General features: G+C 39.1%; 1 protein-coding gene across 8 annotated transcripts in view; it reads right to left on the reverse strand.

Moving 5' to 3' along the window:
- Window positions 1–19,199, reverse strand: part of PHACTR1 (phosphatase and actin regulator 1) — a 304,922-nt gene that overhangs the window by 71,492 nt on the left and 214,231 nt on the right. For all 8 annotated transcript variants that reach the window (XM_021385729.1, XM_021385727.1, XM_021385728.1 and 5 more), the window contains 2 exons: window positions 7,834–7,914; window positions 526–711 (listed from right to left, as the gene is read on the reverse strand). In XM_021385729.1, the coding sequence (XP_021241404.1) occupies window positions 526–711; window positions 7,834–7,914 (267 nt within the window). The remainder of the gene's footprint in view (window positions 1–525; window positions 712–7,833; window positions 7,915–19,199) is intronic.

Below are 19,199 nucleotides of genomic sequence, written 5' to 3' on the forward strand. Positions count from 1 at the left end.
AGCACCTTGCTCTCCAGCCGTCTTATCGTCGGTAGTAGAGTAAGGCCTACCTTGATTTTGGGACATTCTCTCTCTCTGTATTGCATTTATCAGCTTAAACTGTAATTATATTGTACTATAGTGTGTTGTTTTGCATTCCGATATCTTATTTAGTAAATTAGTTTGTTTCTCCTCAGATTGTTGCCGCTGTTCTTTGCTCTCAGGGCCATCTCCTTACCCTTTTCCCCTTTTCCCTTTTCCTGGGAAAAGGGGACCCGTGGATCCCCAGTCCCCTTCATCACGGAACCAGGCCGAACGCCCGTAAACTGTTGACAGTAGAAGTAGCAGTTATTGCTATGCTGAGATAGCAAAAATTTTTTATGAAGCATCCAGTGATAATCTGCTTGCTGTCATCTCCTTCTCCACCAGGAGACCTTGGGGGGTCTTCAACAAGGCCTTCTTGAGACGACACACCAAAGGTTAGAGGTCAAAAACTTGTTTCAAACAGCTTAAAGTAGCTATGGCATGATGAAAACAAGATGTTACCTGTCCCATCCATGATCTCTGTGGTTGGGAGCACCTCGTACGAGCAGGGTTCCCCAGGTGCTGCGCCTGACTCCAGTTCTGCTAGGGCTGGCAGGGATACCTGGCTGGAGCTCAGCACTTGTCCAGAGCCCAGAGGCTGCCCATTCTCCAAAGCTCCTTCTTCATTTGGTATGGAAAGTTCCCCATCTATTCATATTTGGAGGAAAGCAAAATGATAACAGAAGATGCATAAATAAGATGCAGAAAGAATTTAAAGTGAATACTGCTAACTCTAATATATTGTTTACGAGAAACCTGAACTAAGCCATTGTATGTATGTAGAAGACAAGGATAACAGTCAAAACAATATGAGTTGGATCTCAAAAATACAACTTATGTTGGATAATTTTTGAATATATCTGACTGATGCTCTGTCCACAACAGTTTCACAGAAGTGTGACAGCATTTCATTTGCCTGACAGGGTTGCTAAGACTTGAGAAAGATCTGCTGAAGAACTGTGTTGATTGTTTGCTTATTTCTAGGCTTCTCTTTATGATATGTGGTCTAAGCTGGATGGCTTCTGGTCACCCTTCACCTGATAGAGTGATACAATCTGTTTTTCCCTCTGCCTCTGCTTAAGCTGAGAACTGAGGAATGAGAATGAGCTGGAACTGAAGCTATCACGCCTTTTTTTAAAAAAAAAAAAAAACAACAATACATGATTTATAACTTAATAATAACAAGCATTATTCCCTTCCATCAATTTTTACTCTATTAGGAACACAAACAAAATATATATTTTATATACTGATAAAACTACTCTAGTCACCCAGCATGACCAAGAGTATAAGTAAGGGAGAGAAAAGTTTCTATAGTTGCCTGGTGAAAGGTCTTGATATTGAGATAAAGCAGATTACATTTCAGAAGTCTCTTTTTAAAAAAAATTATTATTAATAACTTATCCATTTGGATGAACATTTCTGGAACAGCAATTGTTAGTTTTTTTTCCCTATCAAATACCACTTCACATTAGAAATAATATAGAACAGAAGGGTGGGATCAGCTCATTCTCCACGGTGTCAACCCACATGATTTTTATATCAGAACTTGTTATGCACAGCACTCTGGTACCTAGAGGCAACGATTACACAGATATCTCAATTACAATTTTATGAAGTGTTCTGCTATTATGAATGGAAGCCTGAAAATATAACCAGAATGTGACCTGTAAGGCAGAAAGCCCAGAAGGCAGATAAATGGAGCCTAGTGTTACCATGCATTCAAATTATTATTTTTTTAAATCAAATTCAGGATTTCTGGATCTCGTTCTTGATTTTGGGGCAACTGTGACTAGCCATATTAATGCTCAGTGTACCAAACAGAGATGTACATCATTCAAGTGAGTGCACATTTTCCCCTCACAGGGATAAGATGTGCAAAATGCTTTGGAAAACAACACTGAAGAGATTAAAAAATATTAAGTTTCACTTAGATGTCAAGACACCCCAATTAACAAGTTTGGAAAGAAACCAGATTATTTTCTGACATGTAAAGTTTCTGTGCAACATATAAAGGTGGTCTGTTGCTTACTTTGGTATTGTTAGAAATAGCAAGGTCTTGATATTTTTGATTATCTTGCAGTGTTTTTGAAGAACTAGAGTTTCTACTGTATACTGTTACATCATAGCAGACTGAAACTCTACCTGTAGTTTTCAGAGCAATCAACCGAGCTGGCAAAAGGTGGCAACATTAATCAAAACTGAAGGTTTCAGCCAACTGTTCACAGCACAGCTTCACTGTAGGTGCTTCGGTCATTCAATACAAACCATTTTATTTCCCTAGACAGCAAAGATCAAACAACAGTTCAGCCAACATTTAAGCTGAATGTTTTTTTGACTTAGCTGTTTCAGTGTATCCTGTTCTTGATTTATCTCCCTTTTATAAACACACCACTTTGCAGCGTTTGGGACAGAGGCTGCTGTTATCTCAGATGCATGGTTTCATGAAAGACCATAATTTTTTACTGGGCAGAATAACTGCTTTTTGAATGAAAGACAGTGATTATATCCAGCAGTATTCACTAATTTCAGATCAGGATTAAATTTAACCATTACTGTTACCTAAGAGAAAGATTTTTTTTCTTTAAGGATATTTACATATTTTAATGAAATGGGTTGCCAATTGTAACATGTTGAGCACCTTGAAATCTTACTGTCTTAAATGCACTTTGCACTTCTCAAGAAATATTCAGCATGGCTGAAGAAGATAGCATTTCTAATCTTCCTCTAGACTCTAAAAATCATCCCCAGATTTGACTGAAATGATCAGACTTGACACAGAATCATGACTGAAATATATACCCTATATCTGATCTTGCTTAACGCTACACAGGGAGCTGCTAAAACACAGAAAACAGATCAAAGACTTAGATAAAATAATCATTTGTACAGTGAAGAATCTCTCCCTCTGAATTAATCCTGGATCAGAGTCATGCTTGACAATCAGACATAAAAGGCAAATTAATTGCTATTTTTAAAGCACTAAAAGCTATTTTAGTTAGCTGACATACAAATGAAAAGAATTTTAGTAATGCAATTATGATATATATATGGATGAATCAATTAGTCTTAAGGAACTGGCTAAGAGCTTAACGTTAATTTTGCACATTGATAACATATGTGATCTTCTGTTCTCACGCTTGCTAAATCCTTTGCTGCATTTTCTCAGAGCCTGCTGTTACTAACCGGAGAAAGACTTTCCCTAAATGCATGAGGTTTTTTGATAAAGCAGGCGGAGTGTGAGTCAGTTTGATCTGGAAGGGACCAAAGTGAACAACATGAACTCTGCAGCAAAATGAGCACATGAAGGATGCTGCCCTGCTGATCAAGAGCCATGGAAAAAGCCACAGAAGAAGTAGAACCTCAGAGAAAATTCTCTGATGCAGAAGCCTTTATGCAGACTTGCTTGGCTCACCTTTGCGAATGAAAATAACAATACGGGGCGAAGGCCCAGAAATGCGTAGACATTATGTTCAAGAGGTGGACTCTGGGAGATTGTTTGGCCCAGCACCTAGAGTGCTCACCCAGCACCAGTCTTATCTACTGAAGGATGAAGGTTTGAGCTCTCAGCTCAGTGCAATTCTTAGACTATCATAAGCTCATGTGGACAGACAGAATCTACTCCAGACTACTGAGGGAGTTGGCGAAAGTGTTTCACAAACCACTTTTCATCATTTATCAACAGTCCTGGTCAACTGGGAAGGTGCCAGATGACAGGAGACCTGTCAATGTGACTCCCATTTACAAGAAGGGTCATAAGGAGGATCTGGGGAATGACAGGCCTGTCAGCCTTACCTCAGTATCAGGGAAGGTTATGGAGCAGATCATCTTGGCCAAGAAGGCCAACAGCACTCTGGTTTGTATCAATAATACTATAGCCAAAAGCACTAGTGAAGAAATTGTCCTCCTGTACCCAGCACTGGTGAAGCTTCACCTTGAACTGTGTTCAGTATTGGGCCCCTCGCTACAAGAAAGACATCGAGGCCCTGGAGTGTGCCCAGAGAAGGGCGATGAAGCTGAGAAGGGTCTGGAACACAAGTCTTATGAAGAGCAGCCAAGGGAAATGGGGCTGCTTAGTCTGGAGAAGAGGAACCTTGAGGGAGACCTCATCGCTCTCTACAACGATCTGAAAGAAGATTGTAGCGAGGTGGAAGTTGACCTCTTCTACCATGTAACTAGAGATAGGATGAGAGGGAACAGCCTCAAATTGTGCCGGGGAGGTTCAGGTTGAATATTAGGAAAAAAGTTTCAACTCAGAAAGAGTGATCAAACATTGGAACAGGCTTCCCTGGGGAGCAGTGCAAGTCACCGTCCCCGGAGGTGTTCAAGAAATGTGTAGATGTGGCGTAGCTTAGTGGACTAGATGATCTTGGAGATCTTTTCCAACCTTTATGATTCTATCTATGATTCTACGGTTAAGCACGGTTTGTACTCATGAACTTATTCACCATATTCACTTTTGGGTACTTACTGAAAATTACTTAGTGTGAAGCAGCCCACATTGCATGTGGACAGTGCCTAGCTGGTACAGACCAGTCTTTTTGTGGTTTCATTTCTTTGGAGCTCTGCCTACCTTATCACCATGTCTTTTGATTCTGAACACCCTGGAACAGAGTACTTGTCATATGAGTGAAAAATGTCAAGCTCATGTGCTCCTTCCACAGATAAATGACTAAGGAAGTCAAAATGATAAGGAGAATTCTACATCCCATGTTACTTTCCATTTTGAGTTGTCTTCTTCAGTACTGGCCTGCTCTCAAGTAAGAACAACTAGGCAATTAATCTTGATGGTGAAAGGTAGGAAGGGTGGGGTACATCCATGCCTAGGTGATGGAACACTGAGCTCTTTTGTTTGTGGTTTGTCATTCACAGAACATTTTCAAATCCTGACAGGATTTAGGTAATTTGAAATATGGGTTTTAAAACCTCATTTTGTTCAGACAGACAGTAAAAAAATATGAAGATGAATATCGCCCGTGCTTTCTTGAGGAATCATTGCATTATTATCTCTGAAGCAAACAATCAGTATACACGTATTCAGAAATTTCTCACTGCAGGAAAACATGCTTATGTTCAGATTAAAGTAGAGGTATGAAGATACTACTAGTACATATAATTCTTTGACTGGTATCATAGCACATTGGGCAACTCTAAAGACAGTCACTTTTGAAATGGTTACAGTTTGATGTGAAAATCAAAGCTGTTCATCTATGTGTTTGAACTCTTGGTTCTGCCAGTCCACAAACTAATAGAACAGAAGGCATATAATCAGATACTTCTTCAATGTACTGTTTTCCAAGAAGTACACCGTACTTGAAAAAAAATTGCCTACATTTTCAGAAGATTCAAGTTACAGAACCTATGAAAGAGCAGAAAATTATTTGGGCACAAGTCTGGACCTTGCCAAGAAATGAGCTCCCTGCACTTCAGTCTAGAGTGGTTTCCCTTGAACAGCTTAAGTGTGAGGGTCACTGAAATAATAAAAGCATTTCTTGTTTCCCAAAAATAGCAGCTGGAATGCAGCAACTCTCCTACGTGTGAACACTGTGACTTACTGCGCTCTGTTAACTCTCACCTGCTGGATGACACAGTCACCTGAAAAGCCAGTAAATCCCAAAGCAAACAGGTCAGTGTCACTCTAAACAACAGGCGAACAAACTGGCTGTCTAATTCTGGTTTTCTTCAGCACAGATGATAAAATAACACTAAGTGCACTGCAGTTTCAGAATTTCTGTTCTTAGGTCAGTCTACCTATATAATTTCCTTTAATCTGCTTAAGAAAGAAAAAGGCAAAATAACTCACTCCTCGGCTTTGGTCTCCTCTTAGGAAAGGTAGACAGAGATTTAGCATTATGGTTCCACCTATTGTCTATGCAAGATGATTCTTGGTATAGAAAGTATAGAAACCATCATCAAATAAAGCTTTGTGCTATGAAGTACACTGTCTCCATGAAGTATTGGAGATTAGCTATCAGGAAGTACAAGGAAAATGTTACTTCTATTTAAGGTTTACAGTGAGATGTAATACCCTTTATTAGAACTATGCTTGTCCTATTACATCAGTGAAGAAAATGTTACTTTTCCTCTACAAATTCTGCCTTACTCATATTTTTACATCATATGTGATCACCATTACTATACTTACAAACAACTATCTTCCTTTCTGCTCTGCTTCTTTCAAGGAAGGACTCCTTGAAAGCTTCATAGCTTTTTGTGTTTGCAGGAAACAGCAGGAAATAAGGAGGAGATACTGAATTAGAAGGCTAGCTGTGTTGGGCAATAGTTTCCCATTTAGTTGCATCTGACAATAAAAGTTTTATGTATCTACATCTTGTACTGGAAATAGGAAAAATCAGCATGTATTTCATACTAGGTCTATCTGATATGAAAAGGTGAAAAAAGACTACAAAGAGGAGCTTTTTTGTTTGTTTTCCTGATGAGGACCTCCAGACAACATAATGTCTGTTTTACCAGGCGACAAAGAAGATTATAAACTACAGATTAACTGAATGGAGAAAGCTGCAGCCCTTTGCAGCAGAGCAGGGAGAATTTCCTTGACTTTCAAGGCAGAGAATAGGGTCAGGTTGCACAGGAGAGATTTTACTGAAGATGCTTTCAGGTGAGTGTAGGGATGACCAGAAGCTAACTTCCAAGCTCCCCAGGGCTCTGAACTGTAAGCCTTGCTGGCAATGGAGACACCTGGCTGCGTATTCAATCCAAGCCACAAAGTGCCAACCTGAGGCACCAAGAAGGGAAAATATTTTGACAGCTATGATTTCTACTCTACACTTGCATCTAGGATGACTTTCAAGATGGCTAGCCTTAGCGAGAACTCAGGCATTCTTATAGGATTACAAAGCATCTAGAATATGTAACGAGTAAAAATTGTAGAAAGCAATCACAAGCAGCACATTGCTTTTGTTTGGGTTAGTAAATTTTTAAATCATCTCTTCTTTTCCAATAGCTAGACTAAAGTAGATTTAAATGGTCCAGATTTTACAAGATCGATCCTACTTAGAAAAACTCTGGAAGTGTATAACTTCTATTGACTTTTACCAGGTTTTGTTGTGGTACTGTTAAACACTTCTAGACTTTGAATTAATGAGGCATCAAAGCACATACCTAAGTTCTATTGAAATTAAAATGTAACCTTAGCATGCCTTAACACAATTTGCTTAATTAATTGCCTTAGATATTGACAAGAGAAGCAGCAAAACAAATAAAAGCTGGGGTTAAATACTGACAAATATGTAATAGATATCAATTATTCATTATGCTACCTGTGTAAAATAATGGTGTTTTGCATAAGTATATACAATACCAACTCAACAAATGAATAATTCTGAATGAGGAAACATTATTATTATGTATTCTGAGTTGTTTCAAGTGTTCTACACTCATCACACTATCCCAAACCTTTAAACATTTCTCTTTTCAGCATCCATTAATCCCACAGTGACTGAACCAGACAGAGACAATAAATGCGTGTGCAGACCCATTCCATCTCTGCTCAGTCTGGATGCCTTGCCATTTTGCAGCAGGTGACTACAGCACAATGTTATGATTTATATTTTTACTGCTTTACATTTCTGGTTAGCCTTCAAGTTAATTTGCAAGATAACTACCACCAGGAGATGTTTGGAGACCTTATTTGGTATGGTTCTTCCATTCCAGATGATATTCCCAGTTCTTAATGTTATGACAATGTGAGATCTGGCCATGAAATTATAGGAGATGTCAATTTAACATTGTGAAAACAAGAACGCTTACCTTTATCAAAAATTTCCTTCAGCACTCCTCGTTTTATGAGTTCCTCTCTGCTTTGCCTCATTGATATCTTTCTTTCCAAAGCTGAAAGCAAAGGAGAAGGGTGACTATTAACAGAAAAGAAAGGAAATGTTTTAAAATGCTTTTTCTTTACTTATGGTCAGTGGCAAATAAGTGTGTCAAAAGCCCACAGAACCTGCTTGCTCTTGTAGTAAGGCTGATATTGATAAAAATGTCTATAGACTGACTCATTTGAGGACATATCTCAATTCCCATTGCCCAGTTAGGATACATGACCAGGGCATTTTTTGCTTGGGTCATGAAAAATTAGAAACAGTAAAGAGAGAACAAAAAAATAACACAGAAGCTGGTGAGAGAAAGGTAAAAAAGAAGGCAACGTGAAAGACCACAGAGAATGAAAGACGTGGCTGTGGATTGTCCCCTGGCCATGAAAGAGGACTGGCACTGCTGGTGCCCTGAAGACATGGCTGGTTTGCCACTAACTCCAGTGAGAGCAGAGTAAGGAGTTTGGGATAGTGCCATAAATGAGCTGCTTAATGGAGTCTTCCCCCTGGAGGGGTGCTTTCCTGAAAATAAGTACAAATGTGTGATACTCCATGACAGTCACTGTAATTTAACACCAGGTCTCAACAGCCTGGGTCTTGTATTTGCTGCTTGGAGACTGTGGTCACCGGGGTGGCAAGACGACAGATAGAAATTTCGTGTTTGTTTAGTTCAGCAGTAATTAAAACAATGTCCAATTAACCAAAACATCACAAAGGACATGGATTCAGGCAAATTGCTGAAAGGCAGCAAGCAAGGGGCACGAGAAGTGATGTGCAGGAGGGGCTCTGACTGTGTGCGCTCTGTGAGAAACAAGCTCATGCTTGCCAAAAAAGAGGCACAGTTAAGGGCGAATCGCTTTTGCCATATGCTCCCCTATCAGACACAGCGCAGATGCACACACAGATGAACTGGGACTTTGTTTCTTCAGTCTGCCCAAGGCAGATTTAAAGCAAAAGGGGCTCCAAAACACTCTGCCCCTGAAAACACGAGGATGTAACCTTTTCTGGCGCTGCTGGCTGTTCGCTGTTCCCAGAGGGACACAATACACTTGGTGAATTAGCTGTACTTACACTGACACACTGCATTCATTGCAATTTATTTGCTGTTAGATACGAATGGCTTAGCACGAACAAGGCAGTGCTGATTTAAAAAGCACTCAATTCCATAATATAAATTTAGATTTCTCCATTTTTAAAAGCAACTTTGAACATGTATTCTTTGGGAATAAGAAAGCCAACAGACACAATTTGTAGCTAATAAAACCCCAGCTTTCTTCTAAGCACACCCTCTGAGCTTCAACATCAATCAGAACTATGGCAGTTCAAGACCCATTGGCCAGTCGTGTGGTACAGTTTTATTTCTGAGGCTCTTAACGTAACAGCCCAGTTTAAGCAGTGCTTTAGGCAACTCACTGCCTTTCAGTAGAACTGAGATTTCTAATATGCTTTTGACAGATAAACGCCCCAACAATCAGCCTGCAGAGCTGTCTTGTAGACTGCCTGTCCATCTGTCTTTTCCTTGCATCCAAGCAGCCTTGTTCTGGTATGGCATTTAAAGCTTCTTCTCTAAGAACAGCCACCCTCAGTCCCTCCAAAAAAAGTCAAAACAAGCTACAGCTAACCCTTGAGCTTTCTGCCACCATACAGATCATTAAAATCCTGTCTTTAAAGACTGATTTGGCCTCACTGAACACCTTTTCCAATAAGTCCAGGAAACAGTAATTTTCCCCGAATGCAAAGAAGAGTAGAGCACTCAGCTTGTGTTGGTTGAAGGGCAATTAAGTTGGGCAAACCAGCAGCAAAGCAGCAGTTTCTATTTGTAGGTCGGCACCACTTTTCACAAAACAGACAGAGAGACAAATTCTGCTATTTCTGAACTTTACCAGAAATAGCAGAGAAACAGATTCACACTTTACGTATAAATCTAAGCACATGATTGCAAGAATCTAACCATATGCTGTATACAAGTAGATACATTTCCATACGAAATGCTAGTTTTTCATATACCACACACAAATAAGCCAAGAGAGAGTGGCCAGCAAAAGGTACAGAACGCACGGGGTGTGCAGATCAAGTCATCAAAGTCAACCACTGAGGATATGAACGTGTCTGTCATTTTGCACAGGCACTGGTAACCACTGGTGTTCCTCATCCCACCCTTCTGCCTTGAGAACAGTCAGCTATTTAGTAATGCAGTACAATAACTGCTGACTTCACAGCCAGGCACTCCTGACACATTATAAAAGTAGCAGTAAGTAACTCAGTAATACTTATGGGGTCTGAGTCCTAACCAGGACCACCTGGATATTCTGCAGAAGCAATGAAGGAGTAACTTTCCAAAAGCTATTACTGAGCAACATGCTGAAATATAGGGCAAGAATTCTCAGAAACACTGATTATTTTGCAGTCCACCTAACAGTCTACCTAAATTTCTGGAAGACTAAATATATAGGTTCTTTCAGACATTCCCTTTTAGTTGTAATCTGTTTCTGCTCCAGAATGGCAAAAAGAAAATCAACCCCCACATAACCCAGATCAAACCACGCCAGTTTGAAGCTTAGACAGAAACAATTTTTTTTTCAGATTCCAAATCCTTCCTAAGTAGGCACAGGACTGAAAGTATTAATTATTTTCCTACTAAGCCAGTTTAATTAATAAGATATTTAGAGGAAGGACATGCTGGGCTAAGAGCAGCACTGAATGATAATAACAGATGCTATACTAAAACTATGGAACACGCTGCTTTCCCTTATTACAAATCTTCCTCCCGAACAAGTCTTGCGCATTTAAATGCATAAACTGCTATGCTACTGCTGGATCAAGTGAAAAAAAAAACCACACAATTGTCTAGATGCAAAACTCATTAGGCTCTAACAGCTTGTACAATCAAATGTTTCACTCTGCCCGGATTTCTCTGACAAAGATTGCCAGTTCTTTTACTAAGGATTTTCTTTTCAAGCAGAAAGCTGATATAGAACAAATTCATTCACTCTCCACTGAGAAGGGATCCATTCACAGTAGAGGATAAATAAAAGACCTCTGAATTAATCATAGATTCAAGAGATCCCTGTAAATTCTGTGATGGGAACAAATAAAATATAATTAATATTTAACAAAAGATGTATTGCTTCATTGGTGATTTTCCTTGGTGATTAACCTCATTTTGTTCATTTGTACAATCTTCCAGGAGATTAGAAATAAGCATTAAGCCCCCTTTATGGGGACTGCTTATACCAGAAACTGGTTATCTTAACCAATTCATCCATTTTCCAATAAATACTGTGACTAGCTTCTAGAAGTGAGGATGTCTGTATTTTATGTTATAAATGTACAGATTTTGCCACCGAGCTCTGCAGTAGCTATTACTTTCAAGCTCTGATGAAGAAACAGTGGGAAATATTTTTATTAATGTTCCTGAGCTAGTGTTTTTGAACTCTTCTCCTAGGAGCAGCACTCCTCCACTGTTCAAGCACAGCTCTTCCCTGTGGCAGACCCATTAAGAACAGTAAAGCCCTGACAGGGTCATGAGGATTTCCAGCCCCTCCATTCTGGAAATCAAGTACAGTTTTATCTTTACTCTTCTAATAATCTGCCATGCTCCACGATGACGGTGCTTGTGGGCCATTCCTCCAGCTGAGAAGGTGAAGCATGCTGCTGTCCCCAACTGCTCAGCTAATAAGCAAAGCAGAACTCCACTTGGTCAATGTAATGTGATAGTCTACCAATAGCATTTCAGAAAGAACTGCATTTTCACCCTTGTTGTGGTTTAACCTCTTGAGCAGCAGAACACCATACAGCCTTTCACTCACTGCCCACCCTCCCACTGGGACAGGGGAGAGAATCAGAAAAAAAAAAGTAGAACTTATAAAAAACTATTGAAAAACTATTTACTAAGACAGAAAAAGAAGATAAAAATAACAGTAATTACAATGTATATAAACACACACACACATATATACACATTCACAAAGCAAGTGATGCACAAAGCAACTGCTCACTACCCATTGACCAGTGTCCAGCCAGTCCCCAAACATCAACAGCCTCCCTGGCCAACTCCCCCTAGTTTCATAGTTTGTTCACATGATGCCATATGGTATGGGATATCTCTTTGGCCAGCTTAGGTCAGTTGCCTGGTTCTGTCCCCTCCCAGCTCCTTGTACCCCCCAGCCCCATTGCTGGCAGGGCAGTAGGAGAAGCTCAAAACTGAAACGTCCTTGGCTCTGTACAGCGCTGCTCAGCAACAACTGAAACATCAGAGTGTTATCAACATTGTTCTTTTTCCCAAAGACCAGTCATACCAGACACTATGAAGAAAGCCAGCTCTGCCCCCCGCTGAAACCAGGACAACCCTCTTTGTACATAATTGCTTTTCTTGTCACACTTGAGTAGTAATGTACAGAAGCTAAGAAGAATTCAGAAAGCTGACCAGAATATGTTGAAAAAAAAAAGAAGAAGAAAAGGCATTCCTTGCGTTCTTTCCTGGGAACTGTAGCCCAGTATTTTTGTGATTTCCTAGGTATACTAGACCTGGAAAGTTGAACCACCAAAATATATTGCTTCCACATAACTTAATGAAAAATGAGCTTCTGTGGCTTAGTTAAAGAAACTTGCAAGAAGGTAATACAGCATATATTAGAAAACACCTGCCCTACAATTACAGTGTGATTACAGCACAGAAAGTCATATCCTGGGAATTCTGAATATATATAATTTAGGCATCAAAAACAGTATGGAAGGGGGTGGTACTGCCTTCTTTTAAGACTTTCATCCAAGTAAGAAACCTGGCAGGCTTTAAGAGCCCACGCTGAATTCCTAATTAGCTAAAGATAAATTGAATATGGCTATTACCACCATTGTTCTTACTGAAATGAAGCTGTGTCCTAAGTGCCAGCAGAAGGCAGCTGACACAATGATAGAATATCCACCTGTGTCTTCAGATGAATCACAAGTGAATGAAATCACGGTTTCTCCTACAGGCTTCTGCCCTATAACAAACACACAGAAGATGTAGCATCAACTAAACTAAGAATGTGGGTTTTTTTTGCAGCCAGGTAAGACCGGTAACGCCATCTGAAATTATTATAAAGAAAGAAATTTGTAGGAGCAGCAGCAGCTACATAGCCCAAAGAATGGCTGCTTTTTGTAAGTGACTCAAATTGCTTTAGGCACCTCCCAGTCACAGATTTCTGCACCTTTAAGAAACAACAGCTATGCTATAGGCAAATCAGTGAGCAGCCAGGTGACATTTCTGTAGTGTGCTTCCTTTGCTCTAAGATGGTACCAAGACAGATGATGCAGCTGTTAGGGATCTGCAGTGTCATCTGCAATGGCAGAAATGTCTTTTTGCAGCATTCCACTACCTAATAGTTGAAGGCACTTTCCTCAGAGCAAGAACCAAAGCATCTACATGGTGGGCATTGCTTGAATAACACAACTCATATGACTTTCTGCAGCTGAAAAGAATTCTCTTCAGAATAGTTTACACATGGGATATAAATAACCAGGCAAGCTGCTGCTTTTGGATTTGCTCCTCATCAGACAGTGCATTCAGATGGTGTAATACAGAGTACATAATACAGAAACAAGTCTGGCAGATGTCAGGAAGCTGGATTATACAGTGTAACTTTTAGAGGGTGAAGAAGTCAGTTTTCTTGGTACAGAAACAATGGGGAAAAACATCAAGATAAAACCAAAGCAACTACAGCGGAATGATAGGAAGGGAAAATGATTGCCTGGACTGACTACTGGGAGATGACAACCAAACTACTGGCCAGCGTCTGGTCCCCTTGTTTGCCATCTGGGAGGATTACACTGCTGATAGAAGAAACAGCTTGCAATCAGTAAGACAAGCAACACAGCTCTTCTGATAGTAACAGCAAACTGCTGTGCAGTTCATTTTACAGCTTGGATTTACTTTACAGCTATAACTTTACCAACATATATTGCCTGGTACCCCCAGACAGACGTGCAAAAATAGTGCCTTACTCCCTAATAAAATTTTGCTTTGGCTACAGTGGAGACAGGAACTTCCAGTAGATCAAGCTATCTCACCTAATAGGGGTTTGGGATAACTTTAAAAATACCTGCAAAAAATGATGCTCCAAAGTGCTTGTTTACACACATGACAGTGCTGCTGTAAATTACAGTTTAGAAGAAAGTTCTTCATTTACACTGGAATGATTAGTACAATGCAGACTCCCAAATAGACTCACAAAGCAGATGGATAGTTTGGATAGTTGTACATCTGTGTCCATACGTACACCTATTTAAAATTAACATTACAAAGCATAGCTTGGAACTAAGAAATACCTATTTAAATCCAAAATTGTCTTAGCACCTTTTTGAGAGAGAAGCTGTTAGGATATCAAATGCTTCTGGGAGACCATCACTAACCTTTTTTACATCCAGAAAATGTCAACTAAGATCACACAAATTAAAAATACATTTATTATGAGAATGAACTGCCAACATCCCTTCAACACAGAGCTCTGTTAGGAACTAGACAGGAAATCATTCATTTAAGGCTTGATTATAGGGATGACTGAATCACAGAGCAACAGACACTTCCTTCAAAATATGAAAATTCCCAAATTGCAGCTGTCATATCATCCAGCAATTATCTTTGGATGATATTTCCAGCCTGTGCAATGGCACTAGTTGGTCAGTACATAGCAGATTTAATGCTGAAATAAAACAAAGTTTTATTTATTTATTTAACACCAGTCTCTCATTACCCACAGTAGTGTGGTCTACTTCCTGTTTTGGAAGTTGAAAGTAGTTCAAGTATTGTCATGCATTTGTCATTTCAGTATATTTAATGTATTTAGAGTCTTGGTCTGATTGTTTGCCTATGATTGTCTTTGATCTGTTTTGGCTAAAAACGTAACTTTCCCATATGGAAGGAAACTTTCCATAATGCAAGACAGTCCTCTGGAAACAACAGATCAAAAAAGGAGGAGATTGAGATCCCAGCTACAGTCATATGAATTCAGAATAGCTTCAGGAGAATTTGCATGCACCATCCTGCCCAGTAGCATGAATTGCTCCATTATTTAAGTAGGAGTTAATATTTTTAATGTCCATCAGTGATAAAATAGTTTTATTTTCCTCTCTAGCAAATACAATGCGGAAGTGATTTGAGAAAATACAGCATTTTTACACTTAGTATTAGGTATCATTTTAGTGGGGGTTTTTTTTTGTGTGCAAAGACAGTTACAGTTCTTGTTTGGGATGGGGAAACAGAGCTGAAGATACCAAAGAGTTTAGACAATAACATTTCTGAACTGAAGTACTGATATAAGAAGCAAATTTGAAGAAGAATAGGCAGGAAAGACAGTGAAGTAAAGGAGATACGATAATAGCCTAGACACACTTTTTACAGTGTCATCACATTACAAAGGTAGATAACATTACATAAAAGAAGGGTAGAATTGAAGTCTGGTATCTCAGCATTCCAGTGTAAGTGTCTTGATTGCCTAGAGACTAATCAAATATATCTGTTAAAAATGTAGAAAGTTGAACACAAAATTGTTAGATTCACAGATGACCTAAGGTTAAAAGCAGCAGTCCAGAAGGATATAACGTGGCATATAACCTAGGTAAGATAGAAAAGCTGTTACTGTGAAGAGTCCAAAAGTTGCTTAGGAATTACAGACCAGTGAGCTTGGTTTCCATACCACCAGTCTAGGAAAAACTACACAGGATAAACCTAAAAATAGGAGACCTAGAACAGAATAGAGATGGGAGAAGAATCATCCTCAGCTTAAGGTGGGAAGTTCATAGAAGGCAATCAATGAATGTTCTGTTCCACACAGTCCTTCTGGAGTTCCAAAAAACCTTTTGTTAAAGTCATTAAAGCAATAAAAATGGCATAAGATGAGAATGAGTGTCCTCCAGAGGATTAATAACATTTAGAAAGTGAGGAGAAATGTCCCATACATACAACAGAGGGGTGTGTTGGGCCCTGCTCTCTTCTTCACAAGGATAAATCGTAGAAAGAGAGGCAACCAGGAGAAGACAACTTTTGCTGACTGTGGCCGAATTAAGGTTGACTGTAAGGAGTTACAAAAGATTTTACGATACTAAATGACAAGTGACAAAACTCAACATCAACAAAAGCAAACAAAAAACATTTGGGAAAAGAGTGCCCTAACTGTACACACACAATAACAGCTAACAGTCATTTCCACTGAATGACAGTGCTTGGAAAGTATAGAGAATTCTCTGAAAATGTCATCTGAGGGCTGAAAAAAAAAAAAAAAGAAAAAAAAAGAAGAAAAATGGGAAACAGAAACCAGGAATTACTAGGAAATAAATATAGCTCCTCTGTGCTAATCTGCAGCTAATGCCTATCTGGTTATCAACTGCCAAAAAGATACATAGAACTAAAAAAGTTATGGACAAAAGGAAGAAGACTCATTAAAGGGATGGGATATCTTGTACATATGTAAACCATAACGGTGAAGCTGTCTTTTTTTGTATCATCCTTTATATTAAGGTTCTGGTACCCTGACATTCACAAAAGTGCATGGTAGCAGTCACCTTGGCTGTGCTCTGCATGAATGAGATAGTTCCCTTGAAGGAGAAATTCGGGTACAAACCAGCATCAGTACACATATTCTAAGTGGCAGTGGGAGCTGCACCAGACATGGATCCTTTGGCTCTCTAAAGCATCCCCATAGGCTGTGCACTCTTCTGGATCCACTAATAAGTGAAAACTCATTGCAGAAGGGCTTTTGCTCCGGGACTACCTGTGGCAGCAGCAGGAGCTCCTTCTCTCATTCACCCTGGTCACATCCCATTGCTCCGGATGAGGAGACATAACAACATAGAGAAGCGAGTCAGTCTGCACCATCTGCCCTTGGGACCACAGGCCACGCTAGAGCAAACACAGCAAAACAGATCTCGTCACCCTAGGAAATGGGCTGCTAATGGGGAATACAGCGAGGTTTATAACAGAATTCACTCACTTGTAAAATGCAAGAAATAAGGAGCACCCAACAAAACTGTCTGGGTGCATACGAAGAAAAGAAAAAAAAAGCGCAGTGTATTTTTCCCTTGTGGAATTAACTGGGAAGTGATGTACATTAAGGTCAGAAGTGTAATTGGGTTAAAATAACATTATTCAAATAATAATACACAATAAGTCCACAGGTGACTTTTAGATCTGGGGGCCTGGATGCAATTTTTGTCTGATGAATTTCTGATCGTTGGGATCTGATTTGGTATGTGAGAGGATAGATAACTACATACTCACTCCACTTCTAACATATCCATAGAATCATAGAACCGTTTGAGTTGGAAAGGACCTTTAAAGGTTATCTAGTCCAACTCTCCTGCAATGAACAGGGACACCTACAGCTACATCAGGGTGCTCAGAGCCCTTTCCAGCCTCACCTTGAATATTTCCAGGGACGGTGCTTCCACCACCTCTCTGGGAAACCTGTTCCAGTGCCTCACCACCCATACTGTAAAAATCTTCATCCTTATATCCAAACTAAATCTCCCCTCTCTTAGTTTGAAACCATTTCCCCTTGTCCTGTCACAAGAGACCCTGCTAAAAAGTCTTTTTCCTCCTTTCTTACAGCTCACCTTTAGATACCGAAAGGCTGCTTTTACTAAATCTAACTGTTGACTGGAGAAAGATAGTGGACTACACAGACTTTGGTTTGATCTACTATGTCTCCCTTCAAGTACATTTTTCTTTAAAGGATGTGTTTAATGAATCAGGAGAAAACACCCTTGATCCTAACACACAAAACTACAGTGTATTCAATTACCTAACTGTTGGGAATGTGCAAAGGCATCTAATTTGCCTTTGAAAGGAACTTGAATTTTATCTCCTTACTATGCCTGTCAAGGGATTTTTCTTGTATGATTAAATCAGACCTGTTAAGTAATACAGAGTTCAACACACTGGCATCTAGAATTACAAAAATGGATTCAGCTTTCATTGTCTGGGTAGTGTTGGTTGCAAAAGTAGCATGCTAGCTATTGTGTCAGACAGGTTTAGGATACCTTTTCATCATAGGGCTTGCAGGCTTCACGATTTTTATTCATTAATTCCTGAGAAAGCTGAGTGAGGATTTTTGTTGTTATTTATTTATTTATTTTTCCACTGCGTTTCATGTTGGACAAATCTTAATTATTATTGATTGCATTTTGACAGTGCAGTATGAGAATTGTCAATGGAATGCAAAATTGAAATCTGAAATTCTGCCCAAGGTAGGCTAATGACCTGACTATAGATGGTTCCTGCTAACAAAGGAAAATAAAGCCAAGCTGTTCTGCAGAGTCTGACTAATGCATTACAGAAGAAATAGAGAGAAGCTGCAAATCGCTGTTCCATGTACAATTTCAAGTCTGATGAAAGCTGATATTACCTTAAAATATTTTTCAGAGGATTATCAAAATGCCATTATGTAGTTATAAATACATCAATTAAAATATTCATGAAGTAGATTCAAAATTCAGATGTCAGTGAAGAAATAATACAACACATTGATTAAATCTACCTAAAATTCTTTATATTTCCAATTTTTCCTGTTTTTTTTTTTAAATGATTCTTCCTATTTTTTTTTTACACTAGGAAGACTGGGATGATTTATTTTTGTAAAAGTTATTTCTGTTGCATAATAGCAATAGATGTCAGTCTATTTCTGCCATCATAATTAGTTGCTGTGGAGATAGTTGAAATATCACAGATTATTATAATTGCAAATGAGGAATAAACAGCAGGAAAGGATGACACTGATAATCTTCAAATATTGCAAGGTTGCTTGAAACTAGCTAACTACAAGATTTTTCAGTTTGACACAGTAAAGAGCACTGTGAAGAAACATGACAGCTACATATGATGGCATCTTAAATTCAGCCTAATGCTTTAGTAAAATTACCATACAACCTATGTATCTTTTGATTTTGTTAAATATAATTTTGCCTTTAGAGAAGTCACTTATGTTATTCACCTTTATTACTATGAGGCAAAACAAAGTAGCAGTAGTACATGAAATCAGTGGGTGTTATACTGAACTAATATTCCTTGGCAGATAAATGAAGGAGAAGCAGGTGTTCAAGTGTCTGCATGAAAAGTGGCTAGAATTATCCCATTGACATAATTCTTTAAAAGACAAGTATTGAACTGCACCTTTCAGGTAACACTAACGAACCTCTCTGAGGGAAGAAGGACAAAGGAGACAAAAATAAAATTCCGTATGTACTGGTTTACAACATAACTCGTTTGCATTATGCTGTATTCTGCTGTAGGGCTGGCTGGCACTACAAAGTGAAACTCAACTGTGTAAT

This window comes from Numida meleagris, chromosome 2 (assembly GCF_002078875.1).
Source record: "Numida meleagris isolate 19003 breed g44 Domestic line chromosome 2, NumMel1.0, whole genome shotgun sequence".
Classification (NCBI taxonomy): domain Eukaryota; kingdom Metazoa; phylum Chordata; class Aves; order Galliformes; family Numididae; genus Numida; species Numida meleagris.